This window comes from Podarcis muralis, chromosome 4 (assembly GCF_964188315.1).
Source record: "Podarcis muralis chromosome 4, rPodMur119.hap1.1, whole genome shotgun sequence".
In the NCBI taxonomy this organism is placed as follows: domain Eukaryota; kingdom Metazoa; phylum Chordata; class Lepidosauria; order Squamata; family Lacertidae; genus Podarcis; species Podarcis muralis.
In genome coordinates this window covers 95452094-95471266 of record NC_135658.1, presented here as the reverse complement: position 1 = coordinate 95471266, position 19173 = coordinate 95452094, and the positions used below count along the sequence as shown (strand labels likewise).

The 19173-nt window shown below is 44.7% G+C and overlaps 1 protein-coding gene across 1 annotated transcript; it reads left to right on the top strand.

Annotated features, from left to right (window-relative positions):
• Positions 1-1097: 1097 nt before the first annotated feature.
• Positions 1098-2057, top strand: LOC114596496 (2-oxoglutarate receptor 1-like). The gene has a single exon (XM_028728164.2). It carries the CDS (start codon positions 1098-1100, stop codon positions 2055-2057), a length of 960 nt encoding a protein of 319 aa, XP_028583997.2.
• The last annotated feature ends 17116 nt before the right edge of the window (positions 2058-19173 follow it).

Below are 19173 nucleotides of genomic sequence, written 5' to 3'. Positions count from 1 at the left end.
GTGTTCCCACCCAAGCCCCCGCGACCTTTGGACAAAGGGTGATACAGTGGTGCCCCGCAAGACGAATGCCTCGCAAGACGAAAAACCCGCAAGACGAAAGGGTTTTCCGTCGCGGAGGCGCTTCGCAAGACGAAGTTCCCTATGGGCTTGCTTCGCAAGACTAAAACGTCTTGCGAGTCTCGCCATTTTTCCCCCGCTTCCCCCCCCTTTTTTTCAAAGCCGCTAAGCTGTTAATAGCCTTTTAACAGCTTAGCCGCTAAGCCTGTTAAGCCGCTAATAGCGCTAAATCGCTAATAGCGCTAATCCGCTTAGCCGCCAATGGGGTTGCTTCGCAAGACGAAAAAAACGCTAGAAGAAAAGAATCGCGGAACGGATTCTTTTCGTCTTGCGAGGCACCACTGTATAGATATTTAAACAAACAAACAAATAAATAAATAAGCTTGCTTGGTTGCTGAGGATTGTAGTAAAAAATATTTCAATGTGAGGCTCGATTTTGCTGTAATCATTTATCATCACAAAGTAATTGTAGGATCCTGTTCCTGGCATAGCAGATGGGAAACTGAGACAGAGAGAGAGGACGATTTCCTCATATCCTCCAGCTGCCCAGATTTACCAGGGACCAACCAGATTTCCTGCTGTCCATCCTTGGTAAAGGACTGTCCCATGGTTTGGGGGTTTTTTTTAGGGGAAGGTGCCTTTTGAGGCAAATGTATGGTTGCACGCAGCCATTAAAAACCTACTTTCAGTTATTGATGCTCCAGTTCAGATTATTGTAATGTTTTATACGTGGGGCTGCTCATGCAGCTGTTTTCAGAAAACCCAGACATTTAGCAAAATTTTAAAAAATCTGCCCGGATGGTGATTTTACCTCTGAAAAAGAGGACATGTCTGGGAAAGTCCGGACATTTGGCAACACCAACATTTACCTCAACTAAACATAGGATTGCTGTCTACCAGTCAAGCTGAGTTGGTATTTCTATGGTCCTACGGAGAGGATTTGAGCATAATTTATATTCGCTCTATCATCTAAACCACTTCTTTTTCTTTTCCACCTCAAAGAATTGAGTATGACAACCGTGGGCACCAAACCTGGAGGCATGGCTAATTTCTCCTCTTTGCAGAATCCATGGACTACCTTCGGAAACTGCACTGGCGAAGGCGCAATATTTCAGGACATCTATATCCCTCTAATTTATAGCGTTCTCTTTCTGGTGTGCTTTCCTGGGAACATTATTGTCATTTCCGTGTATGTCTTCAAAATGAGGCCCTGGAAAAGCAGCACTATCATTATGCTAAACTTGGCCATTACAGACCTGCTGTACGTGTCTTGCCTTCCATTCCTGATACAATACTACGCCAGTGGAGAAAACTGGGTGTTTGGAGAATTCATGTGCAAGCTTGTCCGGTTCAACTTTTACTTCAACACGTACAGCAGCATCCTCTTCCTCACCTGCTACAGCCTCTTCCGTTTTATTGTCGTCGTCTATCCGATGAACTGCTTTTCCATTCAGAAACGGAGATGGGCCGTTGCCGCCTGTGCCGTAGTTTGGGTTGTTTCCCTGTTGCTGGCCAGCCCGATATTCCATGTGATTACGACGCAACAAAACGCCCACCGATGGATTTGCCAGGATCTTACTAACTCTGCAGACTTGTTCACGGTGAGGTGGTATAACTGGCTCCTAACGACATTTGCTTTCTTCTTGCCTTTAGTAACTGTCACTCTTTGCTACGCTGTGATTATCTACACCTTAGCAAGAGGGCCTCACACTGGCACTGCTTACAAGCAAAAGGCTCGCCTGCTGGCCATGGTCCTCCTGGCTGTCTTCTATGTCTGTTTCTTGCCATTTCACATCTTCAGAGGAGTTCGCATTGAGCTAACTATCCACCCTGCGAGCTGCCGCACAATGCGGAGAGTCCGGGATATTTTTACTGTGACCCAGTCCTTAGCATCACTGAATACCTTTGGCAACTTAATACTTTATGTTGCATTGGGTGATAACTTCCAGCAGGCCATTCTTTCTGTCTGCAAACTGATCATGAAGACAAATAAGAAATAGATAAAGAGGAAAAGCGATGTGACTTGCCCAGAACATGAAAGAATAGGTTGCATTTGCTGTTGCCCTAAACCTGCGTAATTTCAGCAGAGGCATAAGACTTCTTCATGTGCAAAAGCTTCCATGTATTCCTGGAAATAAAATGTATGGATCTACTTTCCTTTGTTTCCCAGAACGTAAGGTGTGTGTCGGTTGCTTTCGATTCATGGCATTCCTTTTGATCCTCTTCATATTGAAGGAGTTGTGTTAAACAGAGTTGTTTAGGAAGCGATCCTATAGCAAGTTATGCCAACCTTGAACAGGCTAGGATCCAGTGGATTTGGCTTAACTCCAGCATCCTCAACTTAGTCAGAGCTAAGTCAGTGTAAATCAGAGGGGACTTAGGCTAGATCCTAAGCCCATCCAGCTTCATCACATTATGCAGGAACCCAGCATAAATTAAACCAGTATAACTGGTGGCGTAACTCAAACACTATTTTAAAAGCTTGTTTTCTCCCGACAGGCTTAGGCCAGCTCAAGCCAGCAGTAAACCCACTGCTGAGTGGAGTTTGCATGTGGTGTAACTTTACAGCAGCTGAACTTACACCAGTTTGGTTCACACCAGCTTCTTGCGCATAGGATTGCTCTCTTTGCCACTGAGTCCTGCTGGAATAAAATCAGTTCAGTTTTTGACACCACACATAACTTTACAGTGGATTCTTATGGCCACGTGCCACAAAGTAGTTTTATGGGTCTGTCCTTCTCCCACCACATAAACTCACCCGTGTTTTCTGGGTGCATGCTAAACAAGAACCTGGAACCCTCATGGTTGGTGGCATGGGCCCCTTGAGATCCCAGGGTGGAAGAAGAGGGAGCAATATTGTTTTCTCAGTTCCTAGAATGGCTTCCTGCAGCCTATTAATCCTCTCAGCTGGGCTATAACACACACAGCAAAAGTTTGAAATAAAGCTCAAGCTCATGAGCCTCTTATTGTAGTTGAAGCAGCAGATAACATTTTAGAGAACATATGTATGCGTTTATATATGTATAAGGCAGCAAAGTCTGATGCACACAAACATTTGAGTGTGATAGAATCAGGATTGTTGTGTTTGTGATACAGTTCATCAGAGGCACATGTTATTAGATAGTTCACTTCTCGAGCTTCTTTCAAGAAGGACATGCTGATAATTTCTATTTTGGGTTGATAACTGACCAATATCCCGGCCCCCATAAAAATTTGCATCAACCAATGCAGATATTCACAAAACTTCAGAACTCAAAGTTGCACTTTCTTCTCGAGGAGACCTCACTATTACCTTGGGGCTGACAATGTCAACACTGCCTTATGCTCAATTACTAGAACCCTATTCCCTGCCAGGCGCTTAGAACATTACAGCAAGGTTTTCTTTCTAAGTGTGCTGAAGCTCTAATGCAGGGGTCAGCAAAGTTTTTCTCGCTTGGGCCGGTTCATGGTCCCGCAGATGCCGCGGTGGGCCGGAGTGTGTGCATGCACGTGCACACGTGTGCAAACGCTATTTCTGGCATGGAGGATGCGTGCGCAGCTTCCTTTTGGCTACAGGAGCTAATGGGAAGCCGGCCAGCGTCGTGGAAGGAGGTCCCCGCTCTGCTCCGCACCGGTTTAGCGTAGTGCACGGGAGCTGACTGAGCGGGTGGTGGGGGTCAATGGGCTGGTTAAACGACCCCCATGGGCCACATGGGCCTTAGGTTGCCAACCCCTGCTCTAACCTTTAGAGGGCCAGACTTGGAGTGGGGAAACCTGGGTTAAGATCTCCACTCACCCATGAAGGTCACTGGGTGAATCAGTTACTGTCTCTCTGCCTAATCTCACTGGGTTGTTGTAAGGGGGAAAATAGGAGCAGGGAGTCATGGATGCTACCCTGAGCTCCTTAAAGGAAAGACGAAGCTTAAATGTAATAAATCAGTGTTCCCCACAAATGGGTCTCCAGCTGTTTTTGGACTACAACTCCCATCATCCCTAGCTAGCAGGACCAGTGGTTGGGGTGATGGGAATTGTAGTCCAAAAACAGTTGGAGATCCAAGTTTGGGAAACTCTGTAATAAATAAATAAATGAATGGAAAGGTCCCCTTTACTTACCCTGACTCAACTCCCTAAATCTTAATCTCATGGGCAGCTTCAGAATCTGGAGTGCCAGGAAACCAGGGCTTTCTAAGCATTTAGCTTCTGATTAGAGGACTTCTTCCCATGTACCACCAATATTCCTCCTGCACATTGATTTTACTTTGCTTTTTCTTCTGATGCAGTTTCTGAATTTGTTTCTGGTTTTATGTCCATGTTGTATTTCATATTTATGGTTTTGTTTGATTAAAAAAGAAGAAGATCTGCAGACCTCCTGCAGGACTTGTTGTTAATGTGTGCTATAAAAACATTGTAAATAAAATAAATAAAATTTGCCCAGATTGTGACTTGTACCAACCCTCTGCTGCCAAGCACAACAGGTCTTGAAGTCATAGGAACATACAAAGATCCCTGCTGAATCAGACCACTCTAGTTGTAGGGTTGGTTCCAGTTGGGAAGAGCAATCCAAATTATAGGAAGCCAGTGTAATTTACACCGGGGTAAATTATGCCGGTGCAACCTGTCCCATTTCCAAACTCTGTTTGAGAGCAGGTCTACTTGCCAGTTGAAATAGCCCAAGCCTGGAAGAAGGAAAACAAGCTTAAAAGTTTGAATTGCACAACCCTTTTTGCCAGGGTAACTTCCACTGAGTTGCTAGCTCATGTGACTGAGCTGAATGAAGTTTGGAATAGGGGTAAGTCTCTCCCCACACCTTCACTCTCCTGCCCTGTGACACCCCCACCAGCCCAGAATGCCCTATTTTCATGACTCGCTGTAGCTTCAGCTCAGAAAATGAGCTTTGGCTGAGCCAGGATGGGAGACTTACGTCTGTTCCAGACTCTACTCCTGCCGGCAGATCTTGGGTTTGGATTGCCCCCTTGGGCACAATGATCACAATGTAAGGAATGGACATGAGGGCTTAACTAGATGTGCAACACCAAGAAAGGGAGCAGTGGTCTGGATCAGGGACACAACACAGAGGTGCTCCCTTTCCCACAGCCCTAGTTTAAATGAGGAGGCCCCACTACGGTTTTTTGAAAAACAAAAGCATTCCTCTCCCATGTAATGCTAGTTATCTCCTGAAGTGCAAACGTTTGGCCCTAAGAAAGTGGCTTGGTTTCTAGGGAGTGCATGGATCCACAAAGCCTTCTTTGCTTGTTATATTTCATTCGGAACCCAACCACACGGACAGCGCAGATTCTTTTATTGGGCTGACAAAAACTTCCAAAGGCCTGCAAACCATCTCTGTACTATCTAAATCAACCAGGACCACAAATAAATATAGCAGGGTTTCTGATACACAATATTTGCAAAGGGTTAGTGTCAATCAGCACACAAAAGGGGGGGAAAGCCATGCAAATATCTGGCTGGTGCATATCACACCAATTCATTGGCACTGCAAAGCATTACAAACAGAGATCTGCACGGCAGAACTGAGCCCCTGCTCTGGTTGGTGACAGATTTGCATAAACAAAACCTAAGGAATAGCAGTCAGCATGACTTCATATACAAGGATGGGGCGGGGAGGGGGGGGGACTCAAGGGCGCAGAGAGTCTGACCACATAGCTTTGTGTCAACTGTAATTTTCCATGAGTGTGAGGTGGCGGCCTGCCTCTGGAGTTATCGTAAAACTACAGGCAATTTCCAGTTAGCAGCAGCTGTCTTGGGGCCAACCAGGATATCTCAGTTGGTGGAGTATGAAACTCTTGATCTCATGGTCATGAGTTTGAGACTCACGTTGGGCAAAAGATTCCTTCATTGCAGAGGGTTGAATGATGACCCTCGTGTTAGAGGCAAGAAATCAACTTCCTGGGGGGGCCACTAGGGGCGCATCGGAAGATGGCTGACAATAACATCTCTCCGACCCACAGGAGGTAATTAGGAGGCTGTGATGGGAGTAAATAGCCTCCCTAACCCCCCCCCGGATTGTGAGGGGGGGCTGCCTTTGCCTGCTGTGCCTTATACCACCCCCGAATTTGTGGGGATGGGGGCACTAGGCGGAATGCCCTTCTGTGGATTTCGGTGCTCCTGGACGCTGTCTCTGATCCGTGCCGCTAGCTGCAAGAACTTCAAAAGGAATAATTAGGAAGAAGCGAATGCACATATTTCAAGGAAGGAGGGGGAGTAAAGAGTGCTAACAGAAGAGTTCTCTGATAAACAAGACGAGTCGGAGGAACAAGAATCTATCATGTGAAGATATGCCAAGACTTGGTATGGCAAAAGGGACTGGATGGGGGAGGGGGGAAACTTTCCTTTCTTTCCTCTATGTGATTAAATAAGAATCCCCCCCCTCACAAGTCAGAAATGCCGTTTTAATGACTTAAGCTGTGGATTTACGACTGTGTGGAGATGAACTTTCTAACCAAAACGTGTTTTAAGAAGAGCGTGGAAAGTTTACGAGTTTTGGAATGACGCAGTTAAAAATACCGTCGCCATGATGGCCAGCTCTGTCGGAGGACTTGAGTCTGGGAGGAGGAAAAGAGATGTTTTTATATTGTGAGTGATTCCTCAGTGGGACTTAAGAACGACAGATCCTGAGATTAATGATGGAAAGAGCGATGTTATTTATGAAAGTGATGATATATGGAAACCATCTCAATACGAGGATTGGATGAACGGAAAATCCACACAGGATATAATTGGTGTTTATCTGCTTAAGGAGATTATCAGAAGAGATCATAAAGAAAAAAAGAAAAAATATACGAACAAGATGAGATGTGGAAACAGCAAGATAAGACTGGATAGAATTATGAACTTTATTCTGACTGATTTGGACATTAACGCAGTAGCAAGAAGATGATCAGAATCCCCCTTCGGATCTTGAAATATGGGTCCCTTCAACAAAAATTTTAAATTCGGCTTTGTAATTCGGAATTTATGTGATGTGATGTGATTTGATTTGATTTGATTGGTCGGTTAATAAAAATTATTTTAAAAAAAGAAAGAAATCAACTTCCTGCTTGAAGAAGAAGAGTTTGGATTTGATATCCCGCTTTATCACTACCCGAAGGAGTCTCAAAGCGGCTAACATTCTCCTTTCCCTTCCTCCCCCACAACAAACACTCTGTGAGGTGAGTGGGGCTGAGAGACTTCAAAGAAGTGTGACTAGCCCAAGGTCACCCAGCAGCTGCATGTGGAGGAGCGGAGACACGAACCCGGTTCACCAGATTACGAGTCTACCGCTCTTAACCACTACACCACACTGGCTCATAAATAGTTTATGGAAGTCTTGTCAGCTTTAAGAAGAACCTACAGTAGGCCTTTGCAGGGCTCTTATCTGTCCCAGCATCCTATTCTTCACACTGGCCAGCCAGATGCCTATGGAAGCCCACCAGTGCAGCAATCCACACTTGCTCTTTGCCCTCTAGAAGAAGGCATTCAGTTGTCAGGCTACCTCTGATAACTGGAAGTAGTATGTTGCCATTATGGCTAGCAGTGGTTGATAACCTTAACCATCATGACTTTGTAAAACCCTTTCAAAGCCATCGTCACTACCTCTCATGGGAGCCAATTCTATAGTTTAACCAGGCACAGTGTGAAAAAGTATTTTCTCTGTCTTGAACCTTCTAAAATTCAACTCCACTAGATAGCACCAGCAGGGACGGCCCAGGACAGTCAGATAACTGGGGTACAAATAATAAAAAAATTATTATTAGTACAGAGGTTCTGGAACTCACCATGAATGCCTCCATTGTTCTCTTATACACTAGTACCTAGGGTTACAGACGCTTCAGGTTAAAGACTCTGCAAACCCAGAAATAGTACCTCGGGTTAAGAACTTTGCTTCAGGATGAGAACAGAAATTGTGCGGCGGTGGCATGGCAGCAGCAAGAGGCCCCATTAGCTAAAGTGGTGCTTCAGGTTAAGAACAGTTTCAGGTTAAGAACGGACCTCTGGAACGAATTAAGTACTTAACCCGTGGTACCACTGTAATGGCAATGGCGCCCACCTGAGAGGTGAGTTCCAGCTGGAAAAAGCCATTATTATTATTATTATTATTATTATTATTATTATTATTATTGCTGCACCTGAGGCAAACCACAAAATGCCCTCCCTGCCAATAAATAAGGGGAGGGAATGAAGATCGACATCGGGAGCAAGTGAGAAAATAAAATGAACTGATTCCTCTCAGTCGAACTGGGACTCATAGGCTGTCATGGGGGATGGGGAGGTATCACTCAGAATCATGAAGGCTGGGTGCAGAGCCTTGGAGACCCCTGAAGGCAGAGACCACCATTTCCTCAGGAATAGCGTGCACGAATATGGCAATTTCATTTTTTTAGAGTTTGGTGCTGCGGGTTAGGTTTGGGTTGCAAATCTCACATGATTCACCAGCTATTCTCTCCACCAATTTTACATTCTTAAATTGGCAGTGCTCTTTCAAGTGGTAGCTTTGGCTGCCCTGCTTTGTTTAGGTATATCAAAACATTGGTTGACCACACCTGCTTAGCAGGGTCATGGTGTCCCATGGAAATGTATTTCATTTGACTATGTGGGTGAATGTTAAAACTGTAGACGAAAAATGGATAAGGTGTGTGTACACAAGTGCTGTAATTTATGTAAAAATTTGGTTGTGTGATTTTCGTTGAAAATAAATGCCAAGTCAACATGACTGCATTGGGCAACTAGTTGAGAACTATTGCATCTGATGGCTCCCAAACGCTTTATTTGCAAAAGGTGAGATGGGGTGAAAAAGATTTCGGGCACAAACGTAAGAGAGGCGGGACCAAACCTGTAGTTTTCCTGGAGGTCTCAGATTTTCACTACCTCCAAACAAAGTTCTGTAAAATGGGGAAGGTAAATACCTGCCTTCATAGTCAGTGAAAGATTCATTCATTTAAAGTATTTTTTACCTTTCTATTCAGTCAGAAAAGGCTCTTAGGGTGGCTTACAGCAGTCAATAATAGGTAAGTACCTGACCTCAGGTTCAGACCTCCAATTGTCCCTATTTTCCTATAGTCCCAGATTTACAGAAGCTGTCCCAGTTTCTGATTTGATCTTGGAATGTTCTGCTTTTCCTTAGGACAACCCTAGTTTCACTGGAGAAATGTTAGAGCATATGGAGTTATGTGACCCCTGATCCAAGGAGATAAGTAACTATACAACCTTTAGAAGACACCTGAAGGCAGCCCTGGAAAGTTTTTTAAAATGTTTAGCAGATCTGGGACATACCTTCAGTCCAAGCATGGAGATGCTTGTCTTAAGTTGTTACTATATTGCACTGATTAAAAAAAACAATATTGGAGGTAGTTTTGCTGCTGCAACCCACCAAAGCTCAGAGCGCCCTACCCACCAGCTGAAGACCAGTTGTATGGGCAGATTACGGGCAGATTACATGTTCTGGGACACACAAAAACAGAGGAGGTAGACATAAATACTCCTCTTCACACTTCCTGCTATGTCTTTTAGAGAACACACACACACACACAGTGACATTTTTATTCAGGTGGCAAAAACAAGAACAGTCCACAAGGAGGTGTCCTTGTAGATTATTGCTCACTCAGTATGTAAAGACTCATTTCAAGAAGGAAGAAACAGGCAGTCAATGTATTGCAGAACTGAGCAAAGGGGTTATTTCATCTCATAGGCAACTGGGCCCAAATATTGTCTCTTGTCAGGTTTTCTTTCCTCATCTCATCTATCAACAGCAGAGCCAGAGATGACTCAATTCTGGGTGGAGATGTGCTTTGCTAAGCCAAGATGCAGGTGTCACCAAGTTATTCACCTATGCACAGATCACAAACCAGAGGTTGTCATTCGGACAAACATCTCTGTTTAAATAAAAAAGGGAGACTAACCTCCAGCCAAACCACAGTGGAGGGAAACACAATCAGAACATCAGCCAAAGGTTCTACTCGATCCACTGTTTAAAGCCAGTGTTTGCTCATCATTGTTCATTTACTACTTCATATCTTCCAAGGCGACTAGAAGAAGCACAAACAAATTCCTATTCTCACCTCAACACCTTGCATTTGAAAGATTGTGGATCTTGACGGCAGTGGGAGAATTATAATTAGGGGTGGTTGGGGAATATGCGAACTGAAACACACCGGTCTTTCGGAGTTCATACATTTCTGAATTTTGCAATGCAGTTCTCCAATCAAGTAATGTGTGCAAATGTGGTTATACTGGGGTAAAGTAGGTGTAAAAATGCAGGTACCAGTGAAAATTACTTGCAAAAATACATTGCATTTTGGGAAACGGCTTTACCAAAAAGGAATTTTTTCATCAAAACTGCATAAACAATGTGTGCATTAGGAGAAAATTGCAGTAAAATGCTGGTGAATTTTCATGACAACTAAAGAAATACACAGTGCTGTGAAAATGTGCCAAACTGAATGTAAGAGAGCAATCTTACAGCAAGATCTTCTGGATGAGCAGATTAGAATCCAGCAGATCTTCAGCTGATTTGGGATGTTCCCAGCACAGCCAGGCTGCACCAGCCTTAGTCCTTCATCTTTAGCTCAGCAATAGATATTTTAGCTCAGCCAGAGATAAATATGTATCTCTCTCATCCTAGCTCAACCAGGAACCAGCCAAGCTTAGCATATCTTAAGATGGGGTAAATCCTGAATTCAGTACTGCTGAATTGAGTTAGGCTCTGGTGCAGGGCCGGCCCATTCATGAGGCAGACTGAAGCAGCCGCCTCAGGTGGTGGAATACAGAAGTGCCTTTGTGGATACCCCACCACCACTACCAGAGAAGAGGCTGTGGTAGGTTTCAGATTTTGGTGAGATCTCGCCCAAACCCCAGAGCCATAGCTGTGCGACCTTAGAAAACAAGGTTTAGGTAGCAGTGTACGTCCAGAGCAGCACCTTCCTATTTTTGTCTCAGGTAGCGAAACAGAGGAGGCCACCCCATTTCTGATGTAACTTTATGCCATCATAACTTATGTCAGTTCCTTGTGTATAGAATTGCTCCCTTAGACTGGAAAAAATAAGAAGTTGAGAGAAACTGAAACTGACAGATTTGCCCATCCCCAATTAGAAATAATGTTTGGGACAAACAGGTATCTTCATTTGAATGGGCAAAATAGGGAGGGGAAATCAAATACTTGAAAAAGGAACTTGATGGGTTCCATTACAGCTCCACTGTCTACACACCCAACAATATTTCCAATTCTGGATTCCAGTTTCCTATACATCTAAGGCTAGCCTTGGAGATTAAATATTGTACATATAAAAGTAAGATGATAGAAAAGGCTACAACACCAATTTTCTGTATACAGAGAGTCTTTTGTACAGGGGCGGAACATTACTGTGTTCTTACTGTATATTCCTTTCGTATTCATGTGCTGTTTGCTGCTTTGGGGGCCTTTGCGCTAAAAAGATATAGATATAAATAAACCATAGCACAACATAACATTTAATTATGCAGTAGGAAGCGATATAGTCTAGGAGCTGCTTGACCCTAACAGCTGCTGTTTTTTACGGTTTTCAGGAACAACCTTATGTGCAGTGCTTGGGTGCGGGGAGTATGTAGGGCCTTAAATGAAACCCACAAGCCCCATTCTCAAATGCCCAGGGTCAGCTTCCACACACTGGAATCTTGGGGAGCTGCCCGAGCCTCAGCAGAGCCCATAACTGATATCTCCTCAGGCGTGCCTTCATCGCAAGCCCAGCACTCTGAGCGCCACTGGCTTCCCCCCTAGAACATTACTCTAGTGCATTGTGTAGAATTAAAGGTGCATCTAGAGCCAAGAATTCTTCACTAACTGGAACTCTGGTATGGCTGTTGTGGGCTGCTGCTGCGACCGTCAGGTAAGCCCACCAGGGCACAAAGATGGAAGAACCCCATCCCCCTGGGAAGCTTGCCCAAGGGAGGCTCAAATCTGGAACTGCCCCTGCTAATTCTGCTTAAAAGGTAAAGGTAAAGGGACCCCTGACCATTAGGTCCAGTCGTGACTGACTCTGGGGTTGCAGCGCTCATCTCGCTTTACTGGCCGAGGGAGCCGGCGTACAGCTTCCGGGTCATGTGGCCAGCATGACTAAGCCGCTTCTGGCGAACCAGAGCAACACACGGAAACGCCGTTTACCTTCCCGCCGGAGCGGTACCTATTTATCTACTTGCACTTTGACGTGCTTTTGAACTGCTAGGTTGGCAGGAGCAGGGACCGAGCAACGGGAGCTCACCCCATCACGGGGATTCGAACCGCCAACTTTCTGATCAGCAAGTCCTAGGCTCTGTGGTTTAACCCACAGCGCCACCCGCGTCCTATTAATTCTGCTTAGCTTTAGCCAAATCACTCCCCCCCCGGGCCTTTTAAAAGAGTAGCTAAGGGATCTGTATCAAAGTGAAGGTGACTAGATCCCCTTTGTCCTTCACCCCGTAATTCAAGCACTGGTGATGTGATCATATTGATGGGAAAGGAAGATGCAATTAGCAGAGGCATGCTGAATATTTATCTTACTGCACTGATGTGTTTTCTTAGGTATGCCAGGTGATAGTCATTCTATTGTAACAGCCTCTGGCTAGATCAAATAATAAGTATTGTGCTGTAACAATAATTTTACTTTAAAATGACTCCTCTGCAGGAAAAATGATCTAGATGCAATGCCTTGTTTTGGTTTTTTTGTACATTGGTTTGCTGCCCTTAACCACATGAGGGAGCAGGAAAGCTTTGTATTACTTGAGAAGCCTGCAGAAGCATTCCTTCAGGAAGTGGTTTCTACCACAGAAGTCTTAGCTTCTTTTGCTATTTACTGTATTTAAAAAAAAAAAAATCATGCTCATACCCAAAGGGTTTGAGGCAGCTTCAACTGCCTAAATTTCCATCTGTTGTTGTTGTTTAGTCGTTTAGTCGTGTCCGACTCTTCATGACCCCATGGACCAGAGCACTCCAGGCCCTCCTGTCTTCACTGCCTCCTGCAGTTTAGTCAAACTCATGTTGGTAGCTTCAAGAACACTGTCCAACCATCTCATCCTCTGTCGTCCCCTTCTCCTTGTGCCCTCCATCTTTACCAACATCAGGGTCTTTTCCAGGGAGTCTTCTCTTCTCATGAGGTGGCCAAAGTATTGGAGCCTCAGCTTCAGGATCTGTCCTTCCAGTGAGCACTCAGGGCTGATTGCCTTCAGAATGGATAGGTTTGATCTTCTTGCAGTCCATGGGACTCTCAAGAGTCTCCTCCAGCACCATAATTCAAAAGCATCGATTCTTCGGCGATCAGCCTTCTTTATGGTCCAGCTCTCACTTCCATACATCACTACTGGGAAAACCATGGCTTTAACTATACGGACCTTTGTCGGCAAGGTGATTTCTCTGCTTTTTAAGATGCTGTCTAGGTTTGTCATTGCTTTTCTCCCAAGAAGCAGGCGTCTTTTAATTTCGTGACTGCTGTCACCATCTGCAGTGATCATGGAGCCCAAGAAAGTAAAATCTCTCACTGCCTCCATTTCTTCCCCTTCTATTTGCCAGGAGGTGATGGGCCCAGTGGCCATGATCTTAGTTTTTTTGATGTTGTGACCTAAATTTCCATCTAGGTCACAACAAAGGGGCAGGCACTAGTTCAGAACTAATACTGGGCCTGACTCTGACCAAGGGAGATCAAGCTGGGTGTGGTTCCGCATAACAATGGTATTGTACAGCAAGACTCCATACCGCTCAACAGTCCCGTTTTGCGCCAGAGCACTGCACCAAAAGGGGCTCGGTTTTTGCTCTCATGCTCTGGTGCAAATCATCTGGCTCACACCAGAGTGATGGACCAAAAGACCAAAAAAATGAGCGTCTTGATTTTGATCTGTGGGATGCTGAAGGGTATGAGACTCCAGACGACTGTGCTGTTTATCTTTATCAAGTAGGAAGATGGAAGAGATTGCTTTGGGATGCCCATGAAAATATGCCTCATTTTAGTCAAAGGTAATTTTGTGTGTGTGTGCATTTTAGATTATAGAAATCTCTAATAAGTAGGCCCGTTTAAATCAGGGGTGGTGGACCTTCTCCAGTTGTGGTAACTCCAGCTCCCATCAGTGCAAGCTAGCGCAGCCAACAGTCAGGGATGATGGGAGTTCACGCTGACTGAGAGGGACCATGTGTCTGAACTGAAGGGGCATAGGCAGTAAGGTCTTGCCTGATATTCTTGGCTGGTAAACTAAGCTAGTCACAGTGTGCTATTTCATGCCTTAATGTTGTATAGAAGCCAGGTCTAGTAACTGGGCTTCCTACAAGCTAGCATTGTGTAGCATCCCATGAGTTGGGAATGGGTATACGGGTGGGACCAGGGCACTCCGTCGGGAGAGCTTAGCTTTACCATTTCTCTTTCTTGCTGCACTAATCTGTCTGCTTCTCTGCAAATGGTAAGTAGACTCAGCTAATCAGCCTTTATGTGCAATTTGGGCTTTCCAAGACAGGCTAGTCCTGGTCTTTATGACCAGAAGCAGGCGAGCTGTGGGCGTTGCATGCCAATTCTTGCTATACATAAATTAAGTGCATAGCCTTTCTCCAAAGGTGTGCTTGTTGCCTCTGAATCAGAACGAACAGGGAGCTTCTGGAAAAACAAAACATAGCCTGCTGGAACAAAATAAAGTGTGCTTGGATGTTTGCCTGCCTGATTCTTCCTCTTTATTTCATCTTGGTTTGATGTAAATGTTACTGTTATTTTTAATGGGGGGGTTTTGGGGGGGAGGGGAGTCTCTTCAAACAACTCATATTATGAACCCATCTCCCTTTTCCTTTCATCCAACCACTTCACCGAGTGCTGCGTTTCACTTTGTGTTTTCAAGCAATACGTCCTTTTCCCAGCAGCAGTCAAATCTTCCCAAAGGACAAATAGATTTTTATTCCTCCCCCCTTTAAACTAGCTTATTGCCTAGAATAGATATCTGAGAAACACATGCGCACGGTTCTCTAATCCTTATAATCTATAATCTATAATCCTTTACCACCCACATGCTCCTGTTTTCGAAAGGCAAGCTGCTAATTAGAATGCAGATTACTATAGCTGGAATTTATAGTAGCAGAATGTCAGTGTAACAGCAACTCTTAGCAGAAATGGGGAACCAACCTCTCCTTGAGAACTTCTCTACATGAGATAATTTGCTAATCCTTCCTTAAAGCCTTCCTTCCAATAGCTGGGCCACAATCCAAGAAACGCTCAGCTAGGCATGCTTAAAGTCAGTGGAATCAGTGGGCTTAATTTAAGCATGTCTAACTCAGTGTTGGATTGGGGCCCTAGCATACTTCTCGAATATCCAGGGATTCAAGAGGCTTTCTTATTTTAATGAAAAACACCAGCCTTTTGTGTTAGCATTTATTACACAGCACCTTTATGCTGAATTGGGCTTAAACGTGCTTTATGAACCTTTGTGCAGCAAAACGCACAGAAAACACTGCTGCAATCGAAGTGGGGATGCAGTCAGTTGTAATGGGAAGAAAAACATTTTTTCTTTCTTTCGGCATGGTGGAGGAACAGCAAACCTTCCAACTGAGAAATAGAGACAAGGCCCAGGATACCCCAAGGCCTCTCAGCTAGAAAAGGTTTAAAGGTAAAGGTAAAGGGACCCCTGACCGTTAAGTCCAGTTGTGGACGACTCTGGGGTTGCGGTGCTCATCTCGCTTTACTGGCCGAGGGAGCCGGCGTACAGCTTCCAGGTCATGTGGCCAGCATGGCTAAGCTGCTTCTGGCGAACCAGAGCAGCGCACGGAAACGCCATTTACCTTCCCGCCGGAGCGGTACCTATTTATCTACTTGCACTTTGACGTGCTTGCGAACTGCTAGGTTGGCAGGAGCAGGGACCGAACAACGGGAGCTCACCCTGTCGTGGGGATTCGAACTGCTGACCTTCCGATTGGCAAGCCCTAGGCTCTGTGGTTTAATCCACAAAGCCACCCGCATCCCTAGAAAAGGTTTAAGCATTCATAATTTTTTGTGGGCTGTGGAGTTCTGTTTTAAATTAGAGGAATTTTAGATGATGGAGTTTATCTATATTTTTGACTTCAACTGGAATCCTAAAATAAATTAACTTAAGGAAGTTCATTGTGCAGCAGTTTCCTGCCCTTTCCTTTCCTCTGTGTCCTGTTCAACCATTACTTTTCATTTAGAGGACAGGCACAGACCCAACTCCTCCACTAGGAGAGAGAGAGAGAGAGAGAGAGAGAGAGAAAGTGGTATGGAATATAGGTGTCGTGGAATCGTCCAGTTGCCGATTTGTGGATGCTGTTGTTGTTATTTACTTTGCAGCTTTAGTTCAATTTTTGTACAATGCATTTCTGACATTTTAAATGTGCAAACTGCCCTGTGACCATCTGGCAAAGAGCAGCATCGAAAAATCTAAATAAACAGAAAACATTTGCACAGGGGGCAATCCTGTTGCAAGATCAGCCTGGGCGAGCAGCTTAGCATGCAACTGATCTCTAGTTCAGCCAGCTGATTCTCAGCTCAGCTGGGCTCAGCCAACATTAAGTCACCAGCCCTGACTCAGCTGAAGATAACTCCGGCATAACTTGCTCTTCCTGGCTGAGCTGAGGCCGCTATAAGTCTCCCAAAAGGGGCATTCTGAGGGTGGGTGGGTGCAGCAGGCCGGGGGGGGGGGGTTAGGCCCAATCCAAAGCCTGTTCACTCAGTCACTTAGCCTGACAACCCAGCACAGCACTATTTTTAAGGCTTGTTTTCCCTCTGCCAGGCTTAGGCAGAGCAGCGGCAGCAGCCCCACTGCTGAATGGCACTTGGATCTGGTCTAACTTTACACCTAACTTAAACCCCCTTCCTTTACGCCAGCACCCCGTGCGTAGGCTTTCTCCCACAATGAGCGAATGCAACAATGCTTCGTTTTTGGTTGCTGTTTTGTTAATGTTGTCACTGTTGCTTTATGACTGCTGCAGTACTTTGTGAATCCTTTCATATGACTTTAGTTGTAACGGTGCTGATTGGCTTATTTCTTTCGTTGTTTTGTTAATACTGTTTTATAGATTGCAATTGTTTTACTGATAGTTTGCTAATTATTCCATATGATTTGTGCTATATTTGTGATGTTCTATTATCTTATTGTTATTTATTGTTTGTAAGCCGCTTTGAGAGCCACTTGAATGAAAAGCAGTCTAGAAATATGCAACATATGGGGCAGAGACCGGTGGGGTCAGTTTTGTAGGCTGCCATAAGCACCCCCCAGTTCTTTTAATCTTGCATAGAAAACAAGAAATCCTGAACTTTACTGCTGTTTAATGAGTGGCACTTTCTGCATGTGTTTTGGACTATGTTCATAGATAGTGTTGGGCCCTCATAATGTGACAGTTAACAATATTCTAATTTGTTGGTTTAATGTGATTTGCTTGCTGTTTCCCACTCCACTGTTTCATTTCCAAAACATGGTAATGCATTACACGAAAAAGCTTATCCATTAGTAACACTAATACTGCGTATGAATATTTAATACAAAATGCCACCGAATAAAATTGCCATTAAATATTTAAATTAGACTCGCATTTTCATATGTATGCAGATGACTCATTTCCCGTAAAAACACCTCCATACACTAATATATCACTCAGACCTTGTCAGTATAAATCAGATGTTTAGTGCAACTTGCTCTGTCAGTGAATGAATATGAAATGCTTCTTCAAATATTAACACTCTGTTTGATGCACATCCCAGCCTAGGCTGAGAACAAAGGAAGGAACATAGGAAGATAACAAATGAACAGGCCCAAGGATGGTATCTAAGCTGGCCAGATGTCCTCTTTTTAAGCCTCTTTTGATCTACCTGTCCCGTATCCTTACCTGCCCTCAGTTCTGGTACCTCAAATGCATAGTTAGTGGGGTAAGATATTGTTTGTTATGACTAGGTAACTTGTGATCTAGAAATACTGCAGGAACTGTTAGTTACAATCTTGATTGGGGAAGAACTCAAAGCTAAGAGGCATTGATCATGATCTGTCTGTGTGAGATGAAAAGGTATGGCGGCATTCATTTGACACAGGTGTCCCATTTGGCAATAATGCTAGACTCCTTGTTCTTCTGTCCATACCATTCCAGAACCATTTCTCACTGCGGCTTCAAATTTCAGCCCCCAGTCAATTGGACCATGAGCAGAAGGAGCCGGCTTGTTCCTCCAAGGCTTGCGCAAGAGTAATTGCAATGCCCTAGAGAAGGCAGCTTCCATAGCAGTTCTTGTCCTTCCCTTTACCTGGAACCACGACTTGGCTACAACACGCTTTCTGATCACATTTACAGGACACTCAAGTATGGGAACTCCTCGTTAGATCCAATCCCTACACTGTTCTAGGACGTGCTCTCTTCACCATCGAACACCTGTGGAACCGACTAACTTGCCACAATGGGACTTATATCCAAGCACAATGGGGAAAACCCACTCAGCACTACAACCCATTCAAACAAGGAAAAGGACTTTGGGAAGGCTACACCAATTCCATGTATTACGAACACTGGACTTATGGATTTTATTGCAGTGACCCTACCACCGCCTCTGCTATCCAAGGTATTTGTATACGTAGATTTTGCTGTGTCTGGGATTTAGGGACTTCTTCGACTTGGGAAGGGAAAATGCACCTTGAAGGCTGGCTGCATCCTGTGGGGGGAGGTACCGCTTCGGAATGGGACCCAGAGATGTGGTGGGATAATGACCGACTTAAATCTCCTTCATCACCAAGATCCCCTACACCCCATAGGCACAGCCCCTAGGAACGTCAAATAATCAGAGTTACCCATCCCCATTCATTCCCAACAGTTGTCTGCATGGCAAAGCAACACTTCTATACAACTTCTCCAGAAGGTCACGCACACTATCCATTTGTCTGATTGCTGGGTATGTGCCCACACTCTCTCACACCTCGAACAAGGGGTACCCTTCATCGCCACACCCCTCACAACGCCCCAATACAGGACAGATTGTTTGCTAAATCGTAGCCTCACTTTTTTGAAACCAACCCTGCCGTATGTCTATCTGAGTGGTCAGGCAATAGGCCCCATGTGCAAGGAGTTCTTGGGACCTGGAGACCATGCAGGATCCAGTACGTGTGCAGAAAAAGCAAAAACATTTGTCAACACCGCTGGAGACGGGAAATCAACCTAAACACCTCTTGTGCAGCAAT

Excerpts from the sequence above, each read along its gene's own strand:
- LOC114596496 (XM_028728164.2), top strand. The coding sequence starts at position 1,098 with ATGGCTAATTTCTCCTCTTTGCAGAATCCATGGACTACCTTCGGAAAC.